This window comes from Pseudonaja textilis, chromosome Z, assembly GCF_049901715.1.
Source record: "Pseudonaja textilis isolate UNSWEBS1 chromosome Z, rPseTex1.2, whole genome shotgun sequence".
NCBI lineage: Eukaryota > Metazoa > Chordata > Lepidosauria > Squamata > Elapidae > Pseudonaja > Pseudonaja textilis.
This window is the reverse complement of record NC_142008.1, coordinates 131,543,574-131,568,924: the sequence shown is the minus strand read 5'-3', so window position 1 is coordinate 131,568,924 and position 25,351 is coordinate 131,543,574. Positions and strand designations below refer to the sequence as shown.

Sequence of the window (25,351 nt, the reverse complement as noted above, 5' to 3'; positions counted from 1 at the left end):
AGAAACACAAGAGTGTTGCTCTCTTTCTTTTTTTCCCCCTAACTGGTGTAGCAGGTTGTCACTGTTTTTCTTAAAGCAGCCGTTTGTGACTATGTGCAGTGGTATCAGGCACTTAACTCCAGAAAAAAAATCCCAGTTCCATTAGTTAAAAAGAGCCCCACAACTTAAGTCTCCTAAGAGCTTTAACAACCTGATTTTATGAAGGATAGATATTCCAAAAATTCCAGGTATCCTCCCACCTGCTCCTGATCTAAATTTCCAGCCACAACAACAGAGAAACCTGCTTTTAGATACAAGAGGAAATTTATTGCACCTGGGAAGAAACACATGTACAACCAAGGCAGGGGAACCTTGTGGGGAGATCTGCACTCTGCAGGTTCTCATTTCTTCAGCCAATCAACTTCACCCTCCTTGTCACAGGGATGAGCAGGAATATCTGGCATATTACCATCATCTCGAACTGGCACTATGATGAAGAAAGGACAAACAAAAACATCAACTGTAAACTTCCAGCAGCAACACTTATAGAATTATAGATTGAGCCGTGGTGGTGCAGTGGTTAGAGTGCAGTACTGCAGGCTACTTCGGCTGACAGCCAGCTGTCGGCTGCCTGCAATTTGGCAGTTCAAATCTCACCAGGCTCAAGTTTGACACGGCTTTCCCTCCTTCCGAGGTGGGTAAAATGAGGACCCAAATTGTCTGGGGCAATATGCTCACTCTGTATACTGCTTAAGGGGAGCTGTAAAGCACTGTGAAGCAATATATAAGACTAAGTGCTATTGCTATATGCTGGAAAGAAGGACATGAAGCACTTGAATCAGTGCTTGGGTTCACATATTACACTAAACCATAATGTGCTTCGTTGGTTTTGGCCTAGCATGGGGAACAAATCCTGTCTTTGTGCTCTGTACATTGTGGTAAGTTAAGTATCTAAATCTATTTGGGCCTGATCTCATATGCTAAGGCAAAATGTAGCTTCTTATTTGTAACCAAGCATTCAGGTGGTCCTTGATTTATCACCATTTGTTCAGAGACTGTTTGAAATTACAATGGCACGGAAAAAAAGTGATAACCAGTCCTTGCACTTACGACTATTGCAGCATCTCTGTAGTCGCATGATCAAAATTTGGGCCCTTGGCAACTAGCATGGATTTATGATGGCTGAAGCATCCCAGGATCACATGATCACCAACTGTGATCTTCCCAGCTGGCTCCCATCAAGCATAGTCAATGGGGAAGTCTTGATTCACTTAATGACCTAGTGTTCACTTAACAACTATGATGATTTGATTAATGACCCTGGTGGAAAAGGTCATAAAAATCAGGTGCAACTCACTTAACAATGGTTTCACTTAACAATGGAAGTTTCAAGCTCAATTGTAAGTCAAGGACTGCCTGTGCATTACGACCACAATTGAGCTCAAAAATTCTGCTGTTAAGTGAGACATTTGTTAATTTGACATTTGTTGTCAGTTTTGCCCCAATTTACGACCTTTCTTGCCACAGTTGTTAAATGAATCACTGAGGTTCCTAAGTTAGTAAGAAGGTTGTTAAGAGAATCTGGCTTCTCCTTTGACTTTGCTCATCAGAAGGTCACAAAAGGAGATCACATAACTTCCTTGGGACACAGCAACAGTTATAAGTATGAACCAGTTGCCAAGCATCTGAATTTTGATCACATGATCACGGGGATTCTGCAAAGATTGTAACTGAAAATGGTCATGACTCTATGTTTTTCAGTGCTGTTGTAACTTTAAACGGTCACTAAATGAACTGTTGCAAGTTGAGGACTACCTGTATTATGTAAGCATATTCACCACCTTTTGAAAAACATCCCATTTCCAGCCAGCTAATTGTAAGTTTATTTAATCTCTGGTTAAGTAAATGTCTGAATTCAGCATCATTGCGTAAGATTTGACTTACCTACAACTTACCTACAACTGAATCGGTGGTTTATTTATACACCATAATGGTTGGGATGCCCAAATGTTATCAGAAAACTACCCATTGCCAACAGAGAAACCTGGAGTTTTCCCTCCACTTTTAAAATTTTTGTTGTCTCTGATGCCAATTTGCTGCCTGCCCAACCCAGTAATAACAAGCAGGAAAAAAAATTGCTCTAGAACAGGTGTCAAACTCATATCCTCACAGCGGCGTCACATGATGTATTGGGACTTTTCCCCCTTTGCTAAACTGGGCATGGGCGTGGCCAGTGCATAATGCATCCAGCCCACTGGCCAGGAGTTTGACAGCCATGCTCTAGAACATTCCATCTTTCTGTCTCTTCATACAGGGAATCCCTGGGTTAAGCAAGAGATCCACTCCTAAATCTGTCTTTAATTCAAATTTGTATATGAGTCGGAATTTGTGCTTACAGACAGGCTGCCTATTACTAAAAATGTTAGACAGCATTCTCCTTCCTTGAGCTGATGAAGTATTGAAGCCATGCAATACTTTCATGAACCCTGAAAATAGGCTGTATATTAAAAATGTGTGGCTTCAGCAATTCATGAAAACAATCACAGAATTAGAAGGGACCGTGGAGGTCTTCTAGTCCAACCCCTTACTTAGGCAAGAAGCTCTATACTATTTCAAACAAATTGTTGTTCAATCTCTTATTAAAAACATCCAGTGTTGGAACATTTACAACTTCTGGAGGCAAGTTGTTCCACTGACTAATTGTTCTAACTGTCAGGAAATTCCTCCTTAGTTCTAAGTTGCTTATCTCCTTGATTAGTTTCCACCCATTGCTTCTTGTTCTGCCTTTAGGTACTTTGGAGAATAGCTTGACTCCCTCTTCTTTGTGGCAGATCCTCAAATATTAGAACTGCTATATCATTTCACCCTTAGTGTTTCGTTTAGCTAAACTAGAAATACCCAATTCCAATAACTATTCTTCATGTTTTAGCCTCCAACCCCCTAATCATCTTTGTTGCTTTTCTCTACACTTTTTCTAGAGTCTGAACATTTGTTTTTACATTGTGGCAACCAAAGCTGGATGCAGTATTCCAAGTGTGGCCTTACTAAGGTATTATAAAGTGGTATTAACACTTCATGGGATCTTGATCTATCCCTCTGTCAATGCGGCCTAAGACTGTGTTGGCTTTTTTGGCAGTTGTACCACACTGCTGGCTCATATTTAACTGATATGAAAACTTCATGTGGCTTTAGTGATTTATCGGCTCAAGGAAGGAGAAGGTCATTTGCCATTTTCAGAAGTAGGCAGCCTGTTTCTAAACATAAGTTGTCCACAAGTTGGTCAACTCATACTTAGAGGGACTTTTAAGGGAAGCCTACATCCAGGGACTCCCTCTACCTTGCTGCCAAGAAATCGGTCAGTCATATACATCAGTGCAACATGTTACATATTAAAAACTAATGAAAACTGCTTCTTTGCTATCCCTAACACACAAAAACTGCTTCTAAAAAATAGAAACGTGCATGTACCTGGGTAGTGATATGGCATGCGCTCGTTCATTAATGCGGTATAACGGGTATAGGGGCTCACCAATGGCAGTGCTACAGCTGAAATAATGAAAACAAAGATGCGTGCCAGAAATACATTTATATATAAATGTGTATAATCTCTCTCTCCCTCTCTCTCACATGCTAGCTATCCAGCAATGTACAAAGCTATCATAAAGGAATGAATAAATTTACTCAGAATGATTTACCATGGGAGCTACAGACCCCTCTAGCAAGCTAAGTTTGATCACTGGTCACAGAATCAATCCACAAACTAAGTCTCCCTGAGCATAATTCTTTGAAACAGTGGGTCAATCTTATAGTCCCAGATTCAGATATTTGCCAACCTTCTCTAGAACAGGGGTCTCCAATCTTGGCAACTTTAAGACGTTAAGCAAAGCTGGCTGAGGAACTCTGGGAGTTGAAGTTCACAAGTCTTAAAAGTTGCCAAGGTTAGAGACCCCTGCTCTAGAATGACTCCTAGTGGGTTTCCAAGAATTTCCCAAACTGAACATGTCTGGAATTGAATCTGATTTTCTTCACACTAAGAAGTGCTTGTAGCCGAGCCCTAGTCTGTTCCCCATTTCAAAATCAACCTTGAGCAAGAAATACTAGAGATTTGGAAAGGGGCCAAGATTGGAAATATGAAGAATGTAATCTAGAACAGAGTTCCCCAACTTTTCCAGGTTGGCAGCCCAGAGGGGGGAACAGGGGATGGTTTTGTGGGAGGGGCAGGTGCATGCATGTGTGCGAACACCTACTACTCACATGAGTGGGGCTGTAAGCACCCATCAGTAGCAGATTAAGGCTCACCGGTGCCCTAAGCACTGACAGATCTTGGTGCCTCCCTGTCTTTGTGCATACTGTACCAACGAAGCCATATTCTCAACTTTGTGGAGCCCCCTTTGGGTCTGGTGCCTAAGCACGCGCTTAGTCTGCTTAATGGTTAATATGCCACTGGCGCCCATGACAATGCTTGCGCGAGTGGGGCTGCAAGCATGTGTGAAGCCCATGGCAATGTTCACGCGAATGGGCTGCGAGTGCCTTTGTGAGCAGGGCCATTAGCACCTGTGCAAGTGGGACCCAAGTGCTTGTGCCAATGATCGCACAAGTGGAGCTGTGTATGGCCAGCTACGTACACTGCCTGGTGGCCCATAGGCTATGGACCAGTAATGGCCTGTGGCCCACAGGTTGGAGAACTGTGATCTAGAAATCTTAAAGGCAACATAATTTTTAAAGCTAATCCTAATTCTGCTAAATGCCCTAATGTTAGGGCTGCCAGAATCCTTCTCCTCTTAGTATTTCAAGGACACTAAAAGTTGAAAGAATAAAATATCTATGGAGATTCTCTATTATCTAGGTCAGGGGTGTCAAACCAAATTGCATCGCGAGCTGCGTCATGACGTATGGGGATGTTTTTTGCCTTTTCGGGCTGGGTTGGGCATGGCTTCTGCAGGCCGTATTCAGCCTGTGGGCTATCAGCTTGACAGGCCTGATAGAGGTCATGGTTGTTCCAAAGGTGCTTTTCCAAAAGGCAACTGGACTTTCTTGGTTTTTTTCCTTAAAAATGTTTTACTTCATCCAAGAAGTTGAAGAAGCTAAGCTTGGATGAGAAGTGAAACATTTTCAAAGAAAAAAAAAAACCAAGAAAGTCCAGTTGCCTTCTGGAAAAGCACCTTTGGGGTTTAAGAATAAAACATATTTGGATTTCAGGGAACATCCGTGTACACTCACCCACAATTGCAATGATTACAGAGCTTACGATCACTGGCTCCTTGCCCCATGCAGTTTTTACATATGTTACCATTCCTGCAGAAAGATGAAGAAGTGTTTTTTGATACACAGATCCGTTTTCCACAGTAGCACCTGGAACTGTTTACTCAGACTGATCTGGGGTAGCAATCCAAAGAGCCTTCCCAACTTTCAATTCATAATTAAGATAATTGTTCACCTGCTAAGACACTTGAAAACTTGATCAGGAGGAATCTGGATAGCATCTTTTTCAATAATATATCATTAAAATGTATAACATGATGTCTTTTAATAAAACGTTAATTAAAAAGAGTGCTACCAGACTGTTTTTTAATTTCTTTTTTTGCTAATTTGACTACATAACTCTTCTACGATGTTTATTAATTTGAATAAATTTAGTTCCTCATAGCCACTGTTCTGCCTGTAAAATCAGGTACACGTTAGAATTTATTAAAACTAAATCTTTGCAGCCTTCTGAAATCAAATGGACATTAATTAGGGACATGATGTTCTCCATCCTTTTAAAACAGCCAGCCTGTGGTTAACAAGTGTCTGGAAAACTTTGTTTTATTACACAGGCTTTTGTTAGATTTTGCTATTTTCCTAGTCTTTACTTTTTTTTTTTTTACAGGCAGTTTGCTTTTGGTTTGGACCTGTTCTGACACTGTGAACATTGTTAATGGAAACTGACATCTAAGTATTCTAAACATATGAAAGTATAGGTAGTCCTCAACTTACAACCATAATTGAGGCCACAATTTCTGTTGCTAAATGAGACAGTTGTTAAGTGAGTTTTGCTCCATTTTATGACCTTTATTGCCATACGTTAAGTGAATCACTGCAATTGCTACGTTAACATGGTTGTTAAGTAAATCTGACTTCCCCATTTACTTTGCTTGTCAGAAGGTCAAGAGATGATCACATGATCCCAGGATACTACAATCGTCAAAAATATGAGTCATGCATCTGAATTGTTACCATGGGACCATAGGAATGCTACAATGGTTGTAAGTGTGAAAAATGGTCGTAACTCGCTTTTTCAGTATCCTTGTAACTCTGAACTGCCACTAAATAAATTATTGTATATCAAGGACTATGTAAATGTACACCACTGTGTTGTCCTTAATTTTAAAAATACCTTTCATAGAGAAGTATTTTAAATTAGTGTATCTATAGCTGCAAATTTTGGGAAGGATTTGATAGAAATAACAGACTGGCATAAAATGTGTAAGGAATAGGAAAGAGAGAGACTTAATGAGTTCTGGTGGGTTGGATTTACAGCATATATAGGTCCAGTCCACATCTGCACTTAACTTGCCTATTAATGCCTATTAACATTCTTAAATCAGGGATGGAATTATTTACAGTATTTATTTATTTATACCCCATCTTTATTCTTTTTTATAGGCTAAGGCTGGATCTTGAACTCATGGTTTCTTGCTTTCATGGTTTCTTGCTGGTGCCTCAACTGCTAGACCAAACCGGCTCTCTAGTTCCCAATAATTTGCAAGAGCTTCATCACATGACATTTCTGCTCCTCAGAAGAAAGCTTGAAATGTATTTATGGGGGGGGAACAGTGATGAGGTCTACCCAGCAACTGCTTGGCCTACAAATTCTTCCAGCTTTTCTTTGGCAGCAGGCAACCTCAGTGTTGCATTTCTGAGCTTTGTCGACCTTGTCTAAAGGAGCTTGGTAGGGATAGGCCTCACTTGCCATTAGCATGTGGGGGGAGGTCTTTGAGGGATGAACTATGTCCTAGCATAGGAATCCTGAAGGGCAATGGACCAAATACAGACAGTTCTTGACTAGACGACAACTGAGCCCGAAATTTCCATTGCTAAGTGAGGTAGTTGTTAAGTGAATTTTGCCCCATTTTGCAACCTTTCTTACCACAGATGTTAAAGTGAATCACCACAGTTGTTAAATTAGCAAAACGGTTGTTCAGTGAATCGGGCTTCCCCATTGACTTTGTTTGTCAGAAGGTCACAAAAAGGGGATCCCATGACCCCGGGACACCGCCAACCGTCATAAATATGAGGTAGTTGCCAAGCGTCTGGATTTTGGTCACGTGATCGTGGGAAATGCTGCAACGGTTGTAAGCATGAAAAAAGGTCGTAAGTCATCTTTTTTAGCGCCTTGTAACTTTGAACGGGCACTAAGTAAACTGTTGGAAATAGTGGATTACCTGTACTCAGCTTTGAGGGGGGGGGAAATGCGGGATTTAAATGTAATGAATGAAGCCCCCTCCACGACGCCATCGCCCTCAAGTTCCACGACATTCCAACACCCTCTGCAGAATATCTACGGAACCTTCATCGCCCTTCCATCCTCCTCCTCCTCCTAGGTCTTTCCACCCTCGTACCCTTAGACACCCTCGACAAGAAAAGCCCGCCATGTACACCCTTCCATCTCCCAAGGACATGTTCCTCCCACCCGCGACAAACTCTTTTCTCGCACTTACTGCCGAAGGTAGACATCTTGAAATCAAGAAGGAATGGAGCCCGCAGGCTTTCTGGGAAGTGTAGTCTTGTCGCGTTCTTCCTCCCTCTCTCTGATTGGTTGGTAAGCCCTGCATGGAAAGCGGTGGTGGGCTCTGCTTTTCTTTTTAATATTTCATAGTTAAGTATTTATTTCTGTGTCAGGGATTATACACCATATTTTTCCCTGGCGATGTACAGTTGTTTTCTAATTCTGCGTATACATAATTAAACGTTCCAATATTTTACGTCCATACCAAGCCGATTGCGAAAAAAATCGCTTGCTCTGATATCATTTGCAACTCGAATAGAGAAAAGGCTGGTTTGCGGGGCACGTGTGGTTTTTACATGTTCGCCTCGTTTCCTGGTTTGCAAAGTAAAACATTCACATCTATAACATGCAGAGCGTGCTTAAAAGTGCTGTTTGCTTTCCTTTTCTCGGTGGAGAAAGAGTACCCGTGTGAACGTGATTTACAAACGGGGAGAATTAATCGGAAATGGAATGACGCAGAGAATGCAAATATTTTCTTTTCTGACAGTCACTCAGTCTTTGTTATTTTATAAAGTCCTGCAAGCTTGGATTAAAATTCTCCCTCCCTTTGGATTTTGTTACGTCAAATCTTCTTCAAGGCAGTTTAACCTACAGTGAAGAAAGCTTTTGTCCAAAATATATAGATGCAATCTACATAGACTTCTGTAAAGCCTTTGATTCAGTGGTACATGACAAACTACTCCTAAAAATAAAATCCTATGGTATCTCTGGACAACTGCATAACTGGATAGAAGCATTCCTGTCAAACAGACAACAAATGGTCAAAATTGGGAGCAACCTATCAAATTCTGTACCTGTCAATAGTGGTGTCCCCCAAGGCAGTGTTCTAGGACCAACTCTCTTCATACTCTACATAAATGACCTCTGTGATCATATTAAGAGCAACTGCATTCTTTTCGCTGATGATGTAAAGCTGTTCAATACCACAGACAATACTGCTACCCTTCAAAAAGATCTTGACTGTGTATCAGAATGGTCAAACAAATGGCAACTTCAAATCTCAACAAATAAATGCTCTGTCTTACATATTGGCAAAAAAAATCCGAAAATAAAATACAAGCTGAATAGTCAAGATCTTGTTGATGATCCAAGCTCTGTAAAGGATCTTGGAATACTCACCTCTAATGATCTAAGTGCTAGAGCCCACTGCAACTACATAGCCAAAAAGGCATTAAGAGTTGTTAACCTAATCTTACGTAGCTTTTTCTCTGGTAATATCACACTACTAACTAGAGCATACAAAACATTTGCTAGACCAATACTCGAATACAGCTCATCAGTCTGGAACCCACATTACGTATCTGATATTAGCACAATTGAGAAAGTCCAGAAATATTTCACAAGAAGAGTTCTCCACTCCTCTACTCGTTGTAGAATACCTTATGGCACCAGACTTGAAATTCTAGAACTAGAAAACCTGGAATTACGCCGTCTTCGGTCTGATTTAAGCATGGTATATAAAATCATACATTGCAATGTCCTACCTGTCAATGAATACTTCAGCTTCAAGCATAACAACACAAGAGCACACAACAGATACAAACTCAAGGTTAACCGCACCAAGCTTGATTGCAGGAAATACGACTTCAGCAACAGAGTGGTCAATGTCTGGAATACTCTACCCAACTCTGTAGTTTCTTCCCCAAACCCCAAAAACTTTAACCTTAGACTGTCTACTATTGACCTCACCCCTTTCCTAAGCGGTCTGTAGAGGGCGTGCATAAGCGCACCAACGTGCCTACCGTCCCTGTCCTATTGTTTCTTTTATTTTTCTTTTATTTTTCTTATATGTACCCATTTCATGTATTCATAACTATGTATACACTTATACTTATTATCTTGTAAACAATTGACAAATAAAATAAAATAAAATAAAAAAATAAATAAATAAATATATTCCACTTATATACAATTACAGCAAAATCACATTCTTACAATGTGCTACATCACGATTTGTTTTAACTTATTATTGCATATTTATTTATTTAGCATAAGGCAAATACATGTACTTAAAGCGGTTCAAATGTTAATGTTCAGTCCACCCAGCCATTCAAGGACAGGGTGATCTATGTTGAAAAAAAATCAGACATTGACCTGGTGTAAGCTCTTGATGGACATTCGGCCCCAATGTGATGGATATTTTGTCGAGGAGCACCACAGTCACACTGAGGGATAGAGTCAAGACCTCACTTAATCAATGAGACTTGGCAGACACCATGTTGGGTACGGATCCTGTTCAGAGTTGACCTTCAGATCATACGCTGCAGTAAGGTTGATGAACACAGCTGTGGTTTTTAAGCCTCAAACCAGCCTCGCTATGTCCTGTTAGGCTCAGCACCTGATGCCATGTAATTAGAGAGCCAGGAGTTCTACAAAGGTTAGGCTGCCAACTGTCATTAACTGCCAATTCTTCAATGCAGTCTGGCTGCCAATTGTTGCTAGTTGTTTGTTTTACACTTATTATTGCATAACCTATAATTGATTAGATTCAGCTAAGATAAGCCTGAACCAAACTTATAATATTTATACATATGTACATAAGGGAAAAATGTGTCCTTAATAATGCTAATATCCCTGGATACAAGGACAATTGATCATAATGGTTTGTGGATAAAAATGCAACGTTTATACAATCATTTTTAAACCCTAATACAATATGCATAATTAATATGAATGCATAATTAATTTTTATTTATTTGAGGTTATGTCACACTGTGGGATCTGTTAGACCCAAAACAACCCCACAGAAAAATGACTAACTGCTGTTCTCTTAACCATCCTTTTTTCCTACTGAATCATCAGGGTCTTTCCATACCCTGAGTGAAGGACATTTTCAACATTGCTTGATCCTGATCACAAGATCCTGTTTTTGAGGGAGAAAAAAAATCAGTTCCCTTTTGAAAGATGCAGGCCACAGGATAAAAATGTGTTTTGTGCAGCTATAGTCAGTGTTGACAGTGACCTCCCTTTATAATTTTTCCTTTACATTTCCATACTGAAATTCTTTTGAAATTCAGAGATAGATAGATAGATGATAGATGATAGATGATAGATGATAGATGATAGATAGATAGATAGATAGATAGATAGATAGATAGATAGATAGATAGATAGATAGTACCTGATGATTCCTGACTCTTGATGAATGTATCTTTTCTTTTATGTACAGTGAAAGCATTTGCACCAAGACAAATTCCTTGTGTGTCCAATGACACTTGGCCAATAAAGAATTCTATTCTATCAATAGATGGTGGCAAAGACTGAAAGGAGTCTTTATTTTGGTGGAGTCATCTGGTGGCTTGTCTAGTTTTTTGCAGCATATATCTATTTTACGAAAAGAGACGTCTTTAGTGAACCACACCTGTGATCATCTCTTATTTTTTGAAAAAAAAAAAATAGACCAAGCTGAAGTGCCAGATAATGCCTTCTAAGTATGTAACTAAACTTTGGACAATTCACTAGATTTAACTGGATTTCTACTGCTGGCTCTAAATCATAGTTTGAATAACTGGCATTTAGGCTGATGAGAGTCAGATGGCATACAAGTTTAAAGAATTATCTGTTCACAATAAAGGGAGGTCATGACTATCAGTTCTTTTGCTGGTATTGTCCTTGTACACATTGAATTCTTTTGATGCTATAAGGTAACAGCCTATACTTGTGTAGATCCAAGAAGTCTGGCCTTCTACAATTAATTATACAGAAATTTTGTCAATGTGCAGATTTTCTAAGTGCCACCCAACATTTTTTTGGTATAGCATCCTATATGCCAATAACCATTGAGACCATCACAGCCAGTAATCTTTGAACTTTGGTTTACAGGTCTTGATAATTTATGTTCCTCTCCAGTTCTTTGCTTCTATTCTACTATCTCCTACTATCAATTATTTACACTTTCTTCTTTAAATCTCTTGTCTTATGTGCCAAGAATTACTGGTTAGGTTTGTATTCAGAAATTCCACAATATTTTAACACACTCATTTTTTTATTTTTCAACTCTATGTTCATACTAATTTTTCATTACTGGCACAGGATAATTTTTACAGATGTCCCAGTGAATCATTTTGGCAACTGTGCTTTATAATCTGCTAAGTGATCTTTTTTGCATAACTACTTTTTTGCCTCTTTGCATGATCTGCATTTTGAATCAGTTGTCAATTTTTCATTATTCTTATTATAGGGCAAAGCACAAAAACAAATTGCAGTGTAAATAGCTGAATTATAAACTCTGGTTTGCATACCACAATAAATGACTTCACACAACACAATGGCTATGCTTACACAACATAATAATTCAAAATGTCATTTGCTCAATTATTTTATTATTTGTATCCTGCCTTTATTCTTTTTGCAAATAACTCAAGGTAGTGAACATATCTAATATTTCTTCCTCCTCCTATTTTCCCTACAACAACCCTGTGAGGTGGCTTGGGCTGAGAGAGAGTGACTGGCCTAAAGTTACCCAGTGTCTTTCATGGCTAAGGCAGGATTTGAACTCGTGGTCTCTCGATTTCTAGCCTAGTGCTTAACACTAGGCCAAACTGGCTCTCAGTTTGCAAATAAGGGTGTTTTGTGAATCAAGCAGACTTTTCAAGCTTTGTGCTAAACTATTTAGCATAACAGCTCTGTTGTATACAAAACACATGTCCAAATGTGATTTACTCTACTGTATTTGTTTATGGCAAGTCTGAATATGAGGCACTATGGCTTAACCCATGGTTATAGTGTAACGTAGTGTATGAACCAAATCAGGTAAGGATAATTTAGTCATCCAAAGTAAACCATGACTTAGTATGCAGTATAAATGTAGCCATTATCAAGATACCACTTTTTGCCAGATTTTTCTGCTTACCTTAAAATAGAGCAGCTCAGATCAGAATTCCTTTTTTCTTTCATTAGTTAAAAAACATTTTTTCCTCTTGTACTTCCCTTCCTAACCATCATGACTGATGATCTATCACTGTTTCCTGGGAAGGAATAATCACATTTCTCAGAGCTTTGAGCCCTTTTCTTCCTCATTTACAGACTGCATCTCTCTAAAGATGCCCGTTACTCTCCCTTTCCTGCTCCTTACAATCTGTGAGTATTGGTGGGAAGGATCCTTGAGACTCTATAACCCTTCATCCTGAGAATGGTCCTTCTAGGGGTGGAGCCAGACTTACTATTGAGGGATGAAGGGGCTGCTGGCCAGAGTAAGATGATTTGGGGTGTTATGATGTTGAAAGGCTGGAAAATGCCTTTCTTCTGAGGGCTCGATTTTCCTGCTGGGAGAAATCCGGTGCAAGGACACAGACAACTGCTTGGAAGCTGGTTCTTTTTATTTTTCAGGAAGGCAAGAGATAGCAAGAAGTCTGCGTTCCTAGAGCTAGCCATCTTTGTATAATAAACCCCTGATTTTTATACCTTTTCTCCTTGTGTGTGTGTGTGTGCTTGTGTTTGTATTTCTTAATGTTTTAAATCCTGTCGGGGGTTGTCTTCATTTCCGCCAGAGGGTAAACTCCGCGGGGTGGTTTGATTGGATTATCAGTTTCACCCTAATGTTTTCTTATATTTGTTTGGTGGCAATCTCCTGTCTGTCTCCTTTGCAATATATTTTGTGTCTATTTGTTTTGCTGATTTGGCATGACCTGTTGTTTGTAGGGGATTTCTTTTTCTTGTTTCTCTAGCTTTCTTAATTACTTGGCTTTTGTCTAGGGGGCTTCTTTCAATACCTTTTATTAAATCTCTTTTCCTATGCAAGTTTGTTTTATGGCTGGCCTGATGTTCCCTTTTGGCTTTTCCTGCTTGGGTGTCACTGTCTTCATGAAGTTCCCTTTCCACAATGAAAAGGCAGAGGATAAATAATTATTCATTCATTTATATTGCAGCTTTTTAACTGGTGAAAAGTAAAGAGGCTTTCTTGCTTGCCTTTTGACTCCTGGCAATTGTCTAGATAAGTCCCTGCAGTTTTTCTGGCAAGACTTTTGAAGCGGTTTACCATTGCCTCTTTCCTAGGGTTAGGGTTAGGGTTACGGTTATAGCTGGCTTTTGTCTTAGATAGAACTAGAATTCACAGACTCCTTATTTCTAGCCTGGTGCCTTCACCACTACATCAAAGTGGCTCTTAGCATTTTCTATTGGGCACAATAACTTGTGGGGGAGGGAGGGACTTGTTATTCCACCTGAAGCAGGATTATATGTGAATTGAGCGCCTGGGGTTGGGGTGATGCATGAATCCAATCAATTTCAGCAGTTCCTGCAAACTACAATAAAACAAACAATGGTCTAGCATGACACTGAACCAGGGTTTTGTATGCCTGTCAGCCTTCCCCAGTCCAACACCTTCTGGTTCTGCTGGAGCTGAAATGTTTGGAGCTCTAGAAGTTACAACCCAACTTTTCTGAGTTTATCAGGCTAGCCACCTCAGATGTAAGACAAAAGGCTATTTCTGAGCTTCTTGGATGACACTTCTGTCCACAGTATTGCAGAGAGAATACTTGATCTACATTTAGCATCATGTTCTCCCTGTCTATATTCACACAACTTGCTGACCCATCAAAAAGAGGTAATGAGGATATGCCCACAGCCATTTTAATATCTCTTCCTCTTTCAGGACTCATTAAACAGAGGCAGACATTTAACCCAGGGGAAACATGTAATCCGAATGCAGAGTAGCCCTTATTGTTAGAGCTGCCAGTTCAGGTATGCAAAAATCCAAATGACCACTAGAAGACAACAAAAAAATGTTTGTTAATCTGCTGGTGCCATCTGGTAGTTGTGTTAATTTTCGCAGACCAGACTGATAGCTGTAACAGTTGGTTTTTGAAGAATCTATGGAGTTTTGGATTCAAATTCTGGTTTTGGTGAAGTTCAACAGTGATTGATCTAGATTTGGACAGGACACCAAATAAAATGGTGGTGCATTCATCTTTATTCCCTCTTACCTATGGGTTGGTTTTTTGTACAAATGCAGATTCTCTTTGGCTAGCATTATTCATCACCTTACAGTTTGGTTTATCTAATTGTGGTTGACTGAATAACTTTCAGTTGGAATGATTTACACAGCATGCACTAAACCAGAACCAAACAAACCACACTGGGCTTGGCACGTATGGTAATCCAAGCCTCCCCATTCTGTCTCTTCTCCAGCTCTGCCAAAGCCATCCATTGTATGGCACCAAGCTGAAGATGCAATGGAAAAGCACCAGCTTCAGTGCTCTGCCCAGGAGGAATATGCAGGCAGCTGGTTCTCCTTATACATGGGAGGCAGCCAGAAGCCAGTAGCTCAAAAGAAAGCTTTGCCAACAGAATCTAGTGCCACCTTTGAAGTCCATGAAGTTGGCCCAGATGAGCAATTCCATTGTAGCTATGAAATCTGGGAGGCTGGGAAGGCAATCCGCTCTCCACTCAGCCAGCCTGCAAACACCACAGAAAGTGAGTATTAAGCTGAATCTATCTTCTCTCTCCCTCCCTCCTTCCCTCTCTCCCTCCCTCCTTCCCTCTCTCCCTCCCTCTTGCAACAAATTGTTGTAAGTCAAGTGCTACCTGTGCATCCTATAGTTCTTCAGTGCAGAAAGCTGAAAATTGGTTTCTATGAACCTCATTTTATTTGCTATTCTCTGCAATCAAGGATAATTTACCTCCAAAGCTTAAAAAAAAAAAGTAAGAAAGAAGAATTGCATCCCCTTTTTAAATTTTGAAAAGCTACACTATATTTCAATCATAACTACGTATATGTTGTTTGAAATATGTACAGATCAGATCAAACGTCAACCCTGCTCCAAACTGGGGCAGGATAGAAGAGCACCCAGACCTGTGGAAGAGCAATTATTTTCAGTTGTAAAATTACTTCTGGTTTGTAAAAAGTCTTCAATTCCCATTGTCCTCAAAAGAAGGCTTGGCTAGGAATGCCGACTTCTAATTGCAGATATAAAAACTTGGTTTTTATCTACATTTTTTAAAAAAACCAATAAAAAGCCACACTTTATTTAAATTAGAAAAGCTTGCTTCCAAGGAAACAGATCTCGCTACTATTCTGAAAGAAAATATATTGTTTTCCATTCCTTCCTGCCTGGGGTACTGGCATACACTAGGCAGAGATTAATTTTTATTGTGTTTTGCTTCATTTGATGCTCTGGAGCAGTGTTTCCCAACCTCAGCAGTTTTAAAGTGTGTGGATTTCAACTCTCAGAAGTTCTTAAAATTGCTGAGGTTGAGAAACATTACTGTAGAGCAGGAATATCCAACCCTGGCAATTTTAAGACTTGTGGACTTTAACTCTCAGCATTTCCCAGCCAGCATGACTGGCCGGGGAATTCTGGGCATTGAAGTCCACAAGTCTTAAAGTTGCTGAAACCCTGCAATACGTAGAGAGGGTGGGGCACATACATTATAATAACCATACCAATTCAATTAACCATACCATATCAATTAACTTGGTTAGTCCTGAAGATAAATGTAAGGCTTTTGTCTCCTCCAGTGCATTACCTGAAGCCGTCAATTGTTGCAAGTCCCAGCACAGAAATCTCAGTGGGACAGGACTGGATACTCCATTGTTGGGCTCCCTTTTCAGGTGTCAGCTTTGTCTTCTACCAGGCCAGGGACTTCCGATATGAGGTCACTCCTCAAGGGAACTCCAACATGGCTGAATTCTCCCTGAAGAATGTCTCAAAGACTGATGAAGGACGGTATACATGCTACTACCACAGCCTCACTGACCCTGTCATCTGGTCCAATGCCAGCAACCCTGTGGCGCTGAAAGTCCTGGGTGAGGAAAGGCAAGAAGGTTACATCTTGCCAAAATTAAAGCAGATGGATCTTTTACCTGAATTGTACAATGGGTGAGGAATGGTGGCTCCAGGTTGGGATTGACTGAGACAGAGTATGGTATAGTGGTTAAAGGCAGCAGGCCAGAAACTAGGAGACTTGAATTCTAGTCCCACCTTAGGCATGAAAGCCAGCTGGGTGAATTTGGAACAATCACCAGGAACTTGTGAGCTCTAGTCCTGTAATAGGCATGAAAACCAATTGAGTGACTTTGAACCAGTTACCAGGAACTGAATTCTAGACCAGCCTTAAGCATGAAAGCCAGCTGTGTTACTTTGGGCCAATCACTAGGACAGCGATCACCAACTGGTGGGCGGTGGTCCATTGGTGGTCCATGAGAAAATTTTGGTGGGCCGCAGAGAAATCTCACCCCCAGAGCAGCCCCTGTGCTGTCCAGACAGTTTATAGTTAATGGGGAATTGGGATAGTTAGTTAGGAATTGGGAGCTGTCCTCTTAAGGAAATGCATCGTGGTAAATGTAGTTAAGGTATCCTAGGAAATGTAGTCCATGTCATGTGGCCACATCTGTAATCCTGATTGGCACTGAATTAACCTTTGGTGGGTTGGGGGAGGTTCTCTCAATCTTGCTCGGACCTGAGTGTCGTGCTGGCATTTCTCACCTTTGCTCCACTACTATGGGATGAAAAGAGCACTATTCTTTTATATCATAAAGTTCAGCTATGCAGAGAATTGGACATTGAGATGAATCTCGATGTAACTGTGAGTTATATTTGAGGATGCCTGATGAAACAATAAGAAGACTTTGTATGGATGCCTTTGTGGAGTTTAATCTGTCTGCTTTATAATCAGATAGAGGTTGTAAAGTCCAGAACAGATTAAACTCCACAAAGGCATCCATACAAAGTCCTTTTATTGGTTCATCAGGCATCCTCAAATATAATTCACAGTTACATCAAGATTCATCTCAATGTCCAATTCTACATAGCTGAACTTTATGGTGTAAACGGATAGTTCTCCTTTCATTCCGATAATGGTGGAGCAGGGGTGAGGCAGCGGCATGCTGCTGGGGTCTAGGAAAGAGTGAAGAAACCTCCCCCAACCCACCAAGGGTCAATTCAGTGACCAATCAGGATTACAGATGTAGACACATGACATGGACTCCATTTCCCAGGATACCTTAACTACATTTACCATGATGCATTCCCTTAAGGGGACAGCTCCCAATCCTAACTAACTATCCCAATTCCCCAATTAACTATAAACTGTCTGGACAACACACTCCCGCCTGGAATTATAAATTCCACCACCAACTAAATATGAACCACCTATATAACTAAGAGAAACAGTAAGCAATAATAAAGCATCAAACAAAACAAAGCATGCAAAGCTTGAGGTTCAATCTTCAAGTTCAGCCTTTCTCCGCAGCAACATTAGGTCGGTGGCTGGTCTGGTGCAGAGCTTCTTGGTGAAAGTCTACTGGTCGCAGGAAGAATCTTGCGACCTCACTATCAGGACCTTGACTTGGCGGACTAGTCCATCAGAACTTGGTAGGACTTGTTGCACAAGTCCCATAGGCCACAAGTTCAGATGCCACCATCAACAGTCGACCATTAGTTCCGGTTTCCTCAGATCCTGAGAATCCGACGATTCTCACTCCAGCTACTTTATTAACTCAGAAGATGGGTGACTGGCCCGCACCGTTAGGGAACCTTGACTCTAAGGACTTGTACAAACAACAATGGAGACAAGTTCAACAGCTTGCCAATACCTTTTAGAACCGTTGAAAGCAAGAGTACCTGTCTACCCTACAAGATGTTGTAAATGGAAGACCAAAGAACTGAACCTCAAAGAAGGAGACCTTCTCTTGCTAAAAAACAAGGATGTGCATCTGAACTTGTGGCCTATGGGACTTGTGCAACAAGTCCTACCCAGTTCTGATGGACTAGTCCGCCAAGTCAAGGTCCTGATAGTGAGGTCGCAAGATTCTTCCTGCGACCAGTAGACTTTCACCAAGAAGCTCTCCACCAGACCAGCCACCGACCTAATGTTGCTGCGGAGAAAGGCTGAACTTGAAGATTGAACCTCAAGCTTTGCATGCTTTGTTTTGTTTGATGCTTTATTATTGCTTACTGTTTCTCTTAGTTATATAGGTGGTTCATATTTAGTTGGTGGTGGAATTTATAATTCCAGGCGGGGAGTGTGCTGTCCAGACAGTTTATAGTTAATTGGGAATTGGGATAGTTAGTTAGGAATTGGGAGCTGTCCCCTTAAGGGAATGCATCATGGTAAATGTAGTTAAGGTATCCTGGGAAATGGAGTCCATGTCATGTGTCTACATCTGTAATCCTGATTGGTCACTGAATTGACCCTTGGTGGGTTGGGGGAGGTTTCTTCACTCTTTCCTAGACCCCAGCAGCATGCCGCTGCCTCACCCCCTTGCTCCACCATTATCGGAATGAAAGGAGAACTATCCGTTTACACCATAAAGTTCAGCTATGCAGGGAATTGGACATTGAGATGAATCTTGATGTAACTGTGAATTATATTTGAGGATGCCCGATGAACCAATAAAAAAACTTTGTATGGATGCCTTTCTGGAGTTTAATCTGTCTGCTTTATAATCAGATATGGGTTGTAAAGTCCAGAACACCCTCCCCAAAGCAATTAATCCAGGCTGCGCAGAAACACAAGGCTGCCCACATGGCCCACGGGAACCCTCCCTGCCCATTCACTCCTTACCCGGCAAATTTGCCTGCTCAATTGCTATTTTTCCTTTTTTCGATCATCAGTTGTTCTGCTGTGCCAGGAGATTTAGATTAGCTAGGAGGCAGGAAATGGTTGGATTTCTTGCTTTCTAGCTAGTCTTTAGATCTTTGGCTCTGCTTTTAAGCACAGCTGAACCTCCCTTAGGACTGAAGGTTCTATTACTCAGTGCAGACTCATGGCAAGCAAATTTAAGAGACTGAGCTAGCCGATGGCAGATAGACAGATCACTGAATGATTCTGTGAGCAATTCAATCTGCCTGCCTGCTTTGCCTGCTTTGGGGTAAAAGTTGCTCTTTTTTAAATAAAAAAATCAATATTTACATACATGGTGTGTTGTGAGTTAATTTTATGAGTTTGCTTGCAAGCAAATTTGTGACAGACTGAGTGACAGACTGAGCTAGTGACAGACTGAGCTAGCCAATGGCAGATAGATAGATTTCTGAATGAATCTGTGATTCTGTGAACAACTCAATCTGCCTGCCTGCTTTGCCTGATTTTGGGTAAAAGTTGCTCTTTTTTATAAAAAAAATCAATATTTATATAAATATTTATAATATTTACATACAAGTCCTGCCCAGTCATTCACATGACCACAAGCCACACCCACAAATTAGGCCACACCCACAGAACCGGTTAGTGGTCCCTGAGATTTAAAATTATGAGTTTGGTGATCCCTGAGGTCCAAAAGGTTGGCGACCCCTGCGCTAGGAGATTGTGAGTTCTAGTCCTGCCTTAGACACAAATCCAAAAGAGGGTCTTGAGATCAGTTCTTCTCTTTCAGCTCCAGAAAGAAGAAGGCAATGGGGTGGGGAAACCCACTTCTGAATATATTGCTGAGTCAAAACTGAATTTAAAGGCATATTCGGATATGATTAAAATGGCTGATTTTATCCTGATCTCCCACCTAGTAAACTCCCTTTGTGAGGTTACTCTTTTGAGTTATTTAATATACAATTGCCATTTTCTGGAAGATCTTTTGTTTGAACTAAAGAAAGGTAGCATAAGAAGGGAAAATACTGGATTAGTCATAATTTAATTCCTGCACTATTCTCTCTCTTACTCATACATACACACATAACACACAACCGTATCCCAATATTTATTTCAGAGAACTGCTTGTTCTCTTACTTTCTTGGTCCTTTCATTTGTTCCTTTGTGTGAAAAAAGTACACGGAAAAGTTCATGTCTGGACACCCTACGTTATTAGAAATTCCAGTAATCTTTGCGGGAATGACTAAATTAATAAAACCATCCAGCTTTTGTTTCTGAAATATGATCTGGGGAGTAAATAGGGTAATAAAAAGAAGGCTGAGTTCTTACTTACCAGCTGAGAGGACAAAATGGCCACCACAACTTTACAATCCAAACCTCATCATCATGTTGACTTTTTTGACCTATTCCTGGCAAACTGCCTTGCTTACTCATTTTATTGCCTTTTTACACGATTACTGATTTTTTTTTCAGATGGGTCTGATGTTAGCAGATATCAAGAGGTGTTGGTTGACTCTGAAGGGAAGCATCGAGTGAATTGTTCAATGCCTCCCACAGCTGAGGGATGGTTCCATCTCTATGTTGATGGGGAGTTCTTTGCTGAAACCAGAGCATGGCAAAATGGGACAAGCGCCAGCTTTGGGCTCACAGAAGATGCCCTCAGAAACCTCAAGGGAAAACTGAGCTGCCAGTTTGGGGAAAACCAGCTCAACGACACCATAAGGCAGACACAAGGTGAGTTCAGAGAGAATGAGGGTGGGAGAGACTGAGAGAGTGGAGGTGATTGTGAGGTACCATCAAGGTAAATGAGGGTTTGCAAAGCCTTCGAGGAGCTCACAGTCCAAACTTTGAAGAAAATACTACAGTTAAAGAGGAAGTGTGGGGACCTTGGTGCCTCTCTGAGCTTGGCTGTTTTCTTGCAGACGTTTCATTACCCAGCTAGGTAATATCATCACTGCAAATCCCATTCCTTTCTAGCACTGATGATATTATCTAGTTGGCAGGGCTGTCTTAACAGCATTATGGGCCCTGGGCAAAACAATGTACTGGGGCCCCTGCAACAACTACTCACAGGAATAAAAAGGAGTGGTATGAGTGGCTGACATTGCACATGTGCTGAACCACAATGTTAATTTGGGAAGTTTTCTAATTTTCAGTGTTAATTTATATTAATGCATGTTAGTATTAATAAAAAAGATGCAGTAAAATGTAATAAATATGGTGTTGTATTTATATGATACAAGGTGCATTGAAGGGTTAATATGCACAGATTAGTATGGGGCCCTTGTACTGGTCGGGCCAGTGTCCATCAGGCCCCTGTGTTAAAATTGCTAGTTGGATAATGAAATGTCTGCAAGACGCTGCCTGCAATTTGCCAGTTCGAATCTCATCAGACTCAAGGTGGACTCAGCCTTCCATCCTTCTGAGGTGGGTAAAATGAGAAGCCAAAATTGTTGGGGCAACATGCTGACTCTGTAAACTGTTTAGAGAGGGCCATAAAGCACTAGGAAGCGGTATATAAGTCTAAGTGCTACTGCTATTGCTATCATTATGGCCTTGCTCCCCACATTGCTGGAGTCTATCCTGCGGATGTTCCCAGCGAGTGATGCTTTCTTGAGTCTGCATATGTAAGGAGAGTTAAGTAAATGGACTGGTTGATGCCTCCAGCTTTGTATCCCAATCTCTCTTGCTGTCATAAGGATCTAGTTTATAAAGGGGATGACTTTGAAAGAAAGGGGGAAGATCTGTTACCAAAACCACTAAGAAGGAAAATCCAAACAGTGAGGGAGGATTACAAAAGTGTTTCAGACACCACCACCCTAATTCACATCAGTATAAAAGTTAGGAGGGGTTAAGCTTAATCAGACTTACAAGATTAGGTTGCTATAACCAATCTAAATAAAAGTAGTTTTTAAATGTTCTATAGCAGGGGTCCCCAACCACTGGGCCCCAGACCGATAACCGATCCGTGGATCATTTTCTACTGGGCCACCAGTTTGCTGGGCACCGCCATCTTGTTTCGACGAGAAAGTGCTTCCGGGTGAGCTTTTCCGATTGGAAAGCGGCATTTGGGTCCTGAAGGAATCCTCGTGCCTTAGTTTCATTGAGGGGGCAGCGGCTTCAAACGAAGAGCCATCCCGATGGCGGAGGAGATTAAGAAAGCACAAAAAAGCACAAAAAAGGTACAAAGGAGGAGTTGAAGGTGGCGGGGAGAAGCGGGGGACGGCTGGCTGACCGGTCACTCGGCTCGCCTTGCCTTGTCATGCGTGCTGATGCCGGTATCGGGTCGCGGATCATTTTGTGATGCCGGTACCGGGCCGTGGCACAAAAAAGGTTGGGGGCCACTGTTCTATAGAGTCTACAGGTAGAGTCCTCGACTTATGATTACAGATAGTCCTCAACTTACAACCACAATTGAGCCCAACATTTATGTTGCTAGGTGAGAAACTTGTTAGGTGAGTTTTGCTCCATTTTACAAATTTCCTTGCCATGTTTGTTAAGTGAATCACTGCAGGTGTTAAATTAGTAACCTGTTTTGTGAATCTGGTTTCCCCATTGACTTTGCTCATCAGAAGATTGCAAAACTTGACTCTGGAACGCTGCAACTGTCATAAATGTGAGTCAGTTATCAAGCATCCGAATGTAAACCACATGACCATGGGGATGCTGCAACGGTCAGAAGTGTGAAAAATGGTCATAAGTCATTGTTTTCACTGCTGTTGTAACTTTGAACAGTCACTCAATGAACTGTTCTAAGTCGAGGACTACTTGTAGTCTCTTAGCAACCATTCATCATCATAATGGGAGCCCAGAAAGCTACTTACGACCTGGATTCAAAATTCCAGTGTTTGGGTCCCCACTGCAGTTACATGCCTACATTTTGGGTGCTTGGCAGTTGACCCACAATTATGGCTGTTTGCTGCATTCTTTGATCCCACAACCATGATTAATGATATTTTTGCTGAAACTGGCCTTTATTTCTGATTACTGGCAAAAAAAAAGTCCCCTGGTGAACAATGGGTTTGCTTAACAACCTCAGCATTCACTTAACGAACACCATATTCAGTTTATGAGTGCCATAATTCCCTAACAACAGCCGCAAAAAAGGTTGTAAAATTGGCCACGCTCACCCACTTTAGTGGCTCGCTTTTGAACCATCATGACTTAGGAACAAAACTGTGGGCTCAATTACAGTTCCAACTTGAGAACTATCTGTATTTCCTGATCTGGTCTATTCACCCAGAAAGACATTTGTCAAGAGATTGTCCTCTGTAGGGATCTCACTGGGCGTTGGAGAAAAAATGGGAAATAGAAGACTGGGGGCTGGGAGACAGCCAAGGGCCTACTTATATTGAATCTCACTATGGTACAATTTCAGCTTTGGACAAAGCACTCTTACCAGTGCAGACAGGGCAAGCCATTAGAATGTAAATTGAGAATAAACACATTCCTTACTGATGTTGTTATCTAATTTGGGTAATGAAATGTCTGCAAGAAAACAACCAAGCTCAGAGAGCACCAAGGATGTTTCATGAGTGTGCCAACTCAGCCAGCTGTTTGTTTAACAGTTATGGTTAAGCACATCATGGCAATGATTTAATTCTGGTCATGAGTTGATTACAAAAGTTTGAAGGATCAGTGGCAATTCTGTTCCTTTCAGGGAAGATTTAATCAGTTGTGCTCAAGCCAGCCAGAACGAAATTTAAATAACAGTCTTATAATTAAACTATTAAAGTTCAAACCATTAAAAGCTCATCAAATACAAAACATGTCATTAAGAAAGTCAGATTGCATAATAAAGATCTATTGTGAAAATGCTTTCCTTTTTACAGTATATCTATATATACACTTTTTTTTTCCTTTAAAGAGTCACTTCTGCCGAGCACTGATTTCACGGCAGCCCATTCCATTCGGCTTGGTCTCGGGTTCACAATCCTTCTTGCAGCTCTGGCTTTTGTGGCTAATGCATTTTGGACTGAGAGGCACCCGGAAAACTGAGCCAGGCAAAAGCTTCTGAATCAGCAAGATATGTGGAGTCACAGAAAAGCATGGCTTGAAATGGTCTTTTCTGGCAGTTGCATCTAGTGAGAAGAGGGGTCAAGTCACTGAAAGTTTCCTGTGCAGATTGAAGCTTTCATTATGCAAAACTGTTTATCAAAAAGTCTTATTGAACTGGAGAAGTGATTGCAAGTCTTTTTCTTTAGCACCTTCATAACTTGGAACAGCCTCTGAATGAATGGCCTTAACTCGAGGACTATCTGTATCATAAAAACAATGTCATCTGTATGTCATTTCAACAAATTACCTTTGGTAATGTCATCCATTTTCATCTTAAAAGGAATACTTTGGGAGTTTTGAATGTATTTTAGCACATGTGGCAACCTTTAAGTCAATTTAAATTTAACTGTCCTGCTGTGATGGGTAATGGATTCATGCATCATTACCCGAAGAAAAACTTCTTTTACCCAATTTGGGATAATTTGCCCAGATTTAGGAAGCCGTAGAAGCTGGTCTTCATATCTGCAATAAAGGCTGCTTTTATTTTATTTATGTACTTGTCTGTCTTATGGAAGATTGGAGGTAGATAGGAGTTTTATAGAGAATTATTGCAGTAACCAGAATACTGTCAGAGCAGTCCTCAACTTACTCTCTTACTTCTGGGAAGCTAGATTGAGGTGAACAAAATTCCCTGAAACAGGAATTTTTTCAACTTTGTGTTATGGATGCTTGTTAACAAAATATGGAAGATAGTGTTATCTGTTGAAGAAAATTACAGTACCGCTGATATTTCTCCCAGTGTAGGCAGTTCAGCCAATCAGAGCACAGAATCTCACTGAATGGCTGAACCGATTGGGAGTAAAAGAGTGGTGTCGAACCTTAGAAACAAATAGCATCTCCACCGGCCCTTGCAGCTTGGAATTATGGGATTTGCAGTCCAACCCTCTATAAAGATTCCCATTTCTTGAGGGACTGTCACAGAGAGAAGTGGGTCAACCTATTTTCCAAAATATCTGAAGGCCAGACAAGGAATAATGGATGGAAACTGATCAAGGAGAGATTCCACCTAGAAATAAGGATAAA

General features: G+C 40.8%; 2 protein-coding genes across 4 annotated transcripts; one reads left to right on the top strand and one right to left on the bottom strand.

Moving 5' to 3' along the window:
* Positions 1-284: 284 nt before the first annotated feature.
* On the bottom strand, positions 285-7,827 carry NDUFA3 (NADH:ubiquinone oxidoreductase subunit A3). 2 transcript variants are annotated; one of them, XM_026712049.2, is made up of 4 exons: positions 7,680-7,827; positions 5,200-5,274; positions 3,448-3,525; positions 285-466 (listed from the first exon to the last, which is right to left on the bottom strand). In XM_026712049.2, exons 1-4 carry the CDS (start codon positions 7,693-7,695, stop codon positions 381-383), a joined length of 255 nt encoding a protein of 84 aa, XP_026567834.1. In that variant the 5' UTR covers positions 7,696-7,827; the 3' UTR covers positions 285-380. The 2 variants fall into 2 exon arrangements, with proteins under 2 accessions (XP_026567834.1, XP_087774029.1); XM_087917903.1 differs by lacking the exon at positions 7,680-7,827 and adding an exon at positions 7,109-7,279.
* Positions 7,828-12,759: 4,932 nt separating this feature from the next.
* On the top strand, positions 12,760-24,571 carry LOC113443613 (T-cell-interacting, activating receptor on myeloid cells protein 1-like). Of its 2 annotated transcripts, none has more exons than XM_087917897.1 (5): positions 12,760-12,826; positions 14,876-15,160; positions 16,299-16,493; positions 20,744-21,004; positions 24,138-24,571. In XM_087917897.1, exons 1-5 carry the CDS (start codon positions 12,790-12,792, stop codon positions 24,266-24,268), a joined length of 909 nt encoding a protein of 302 aa, XP_087774023.1. In that variant the 5' UTR covers positions 12,760-12,789; the 3' UTR covers positions 24,269-24,571. The 2 variants fall into 2 exon arrangements, with proteins under 2 accessions (XP_087774023.1, XP_026567746.2); XM_026711961.2 differs by having other exon boundaries at positions 16,206-16,493.
* The last annotated feature ends 780 nt before the right edge of the window (positions 24,572-25,351 follow it).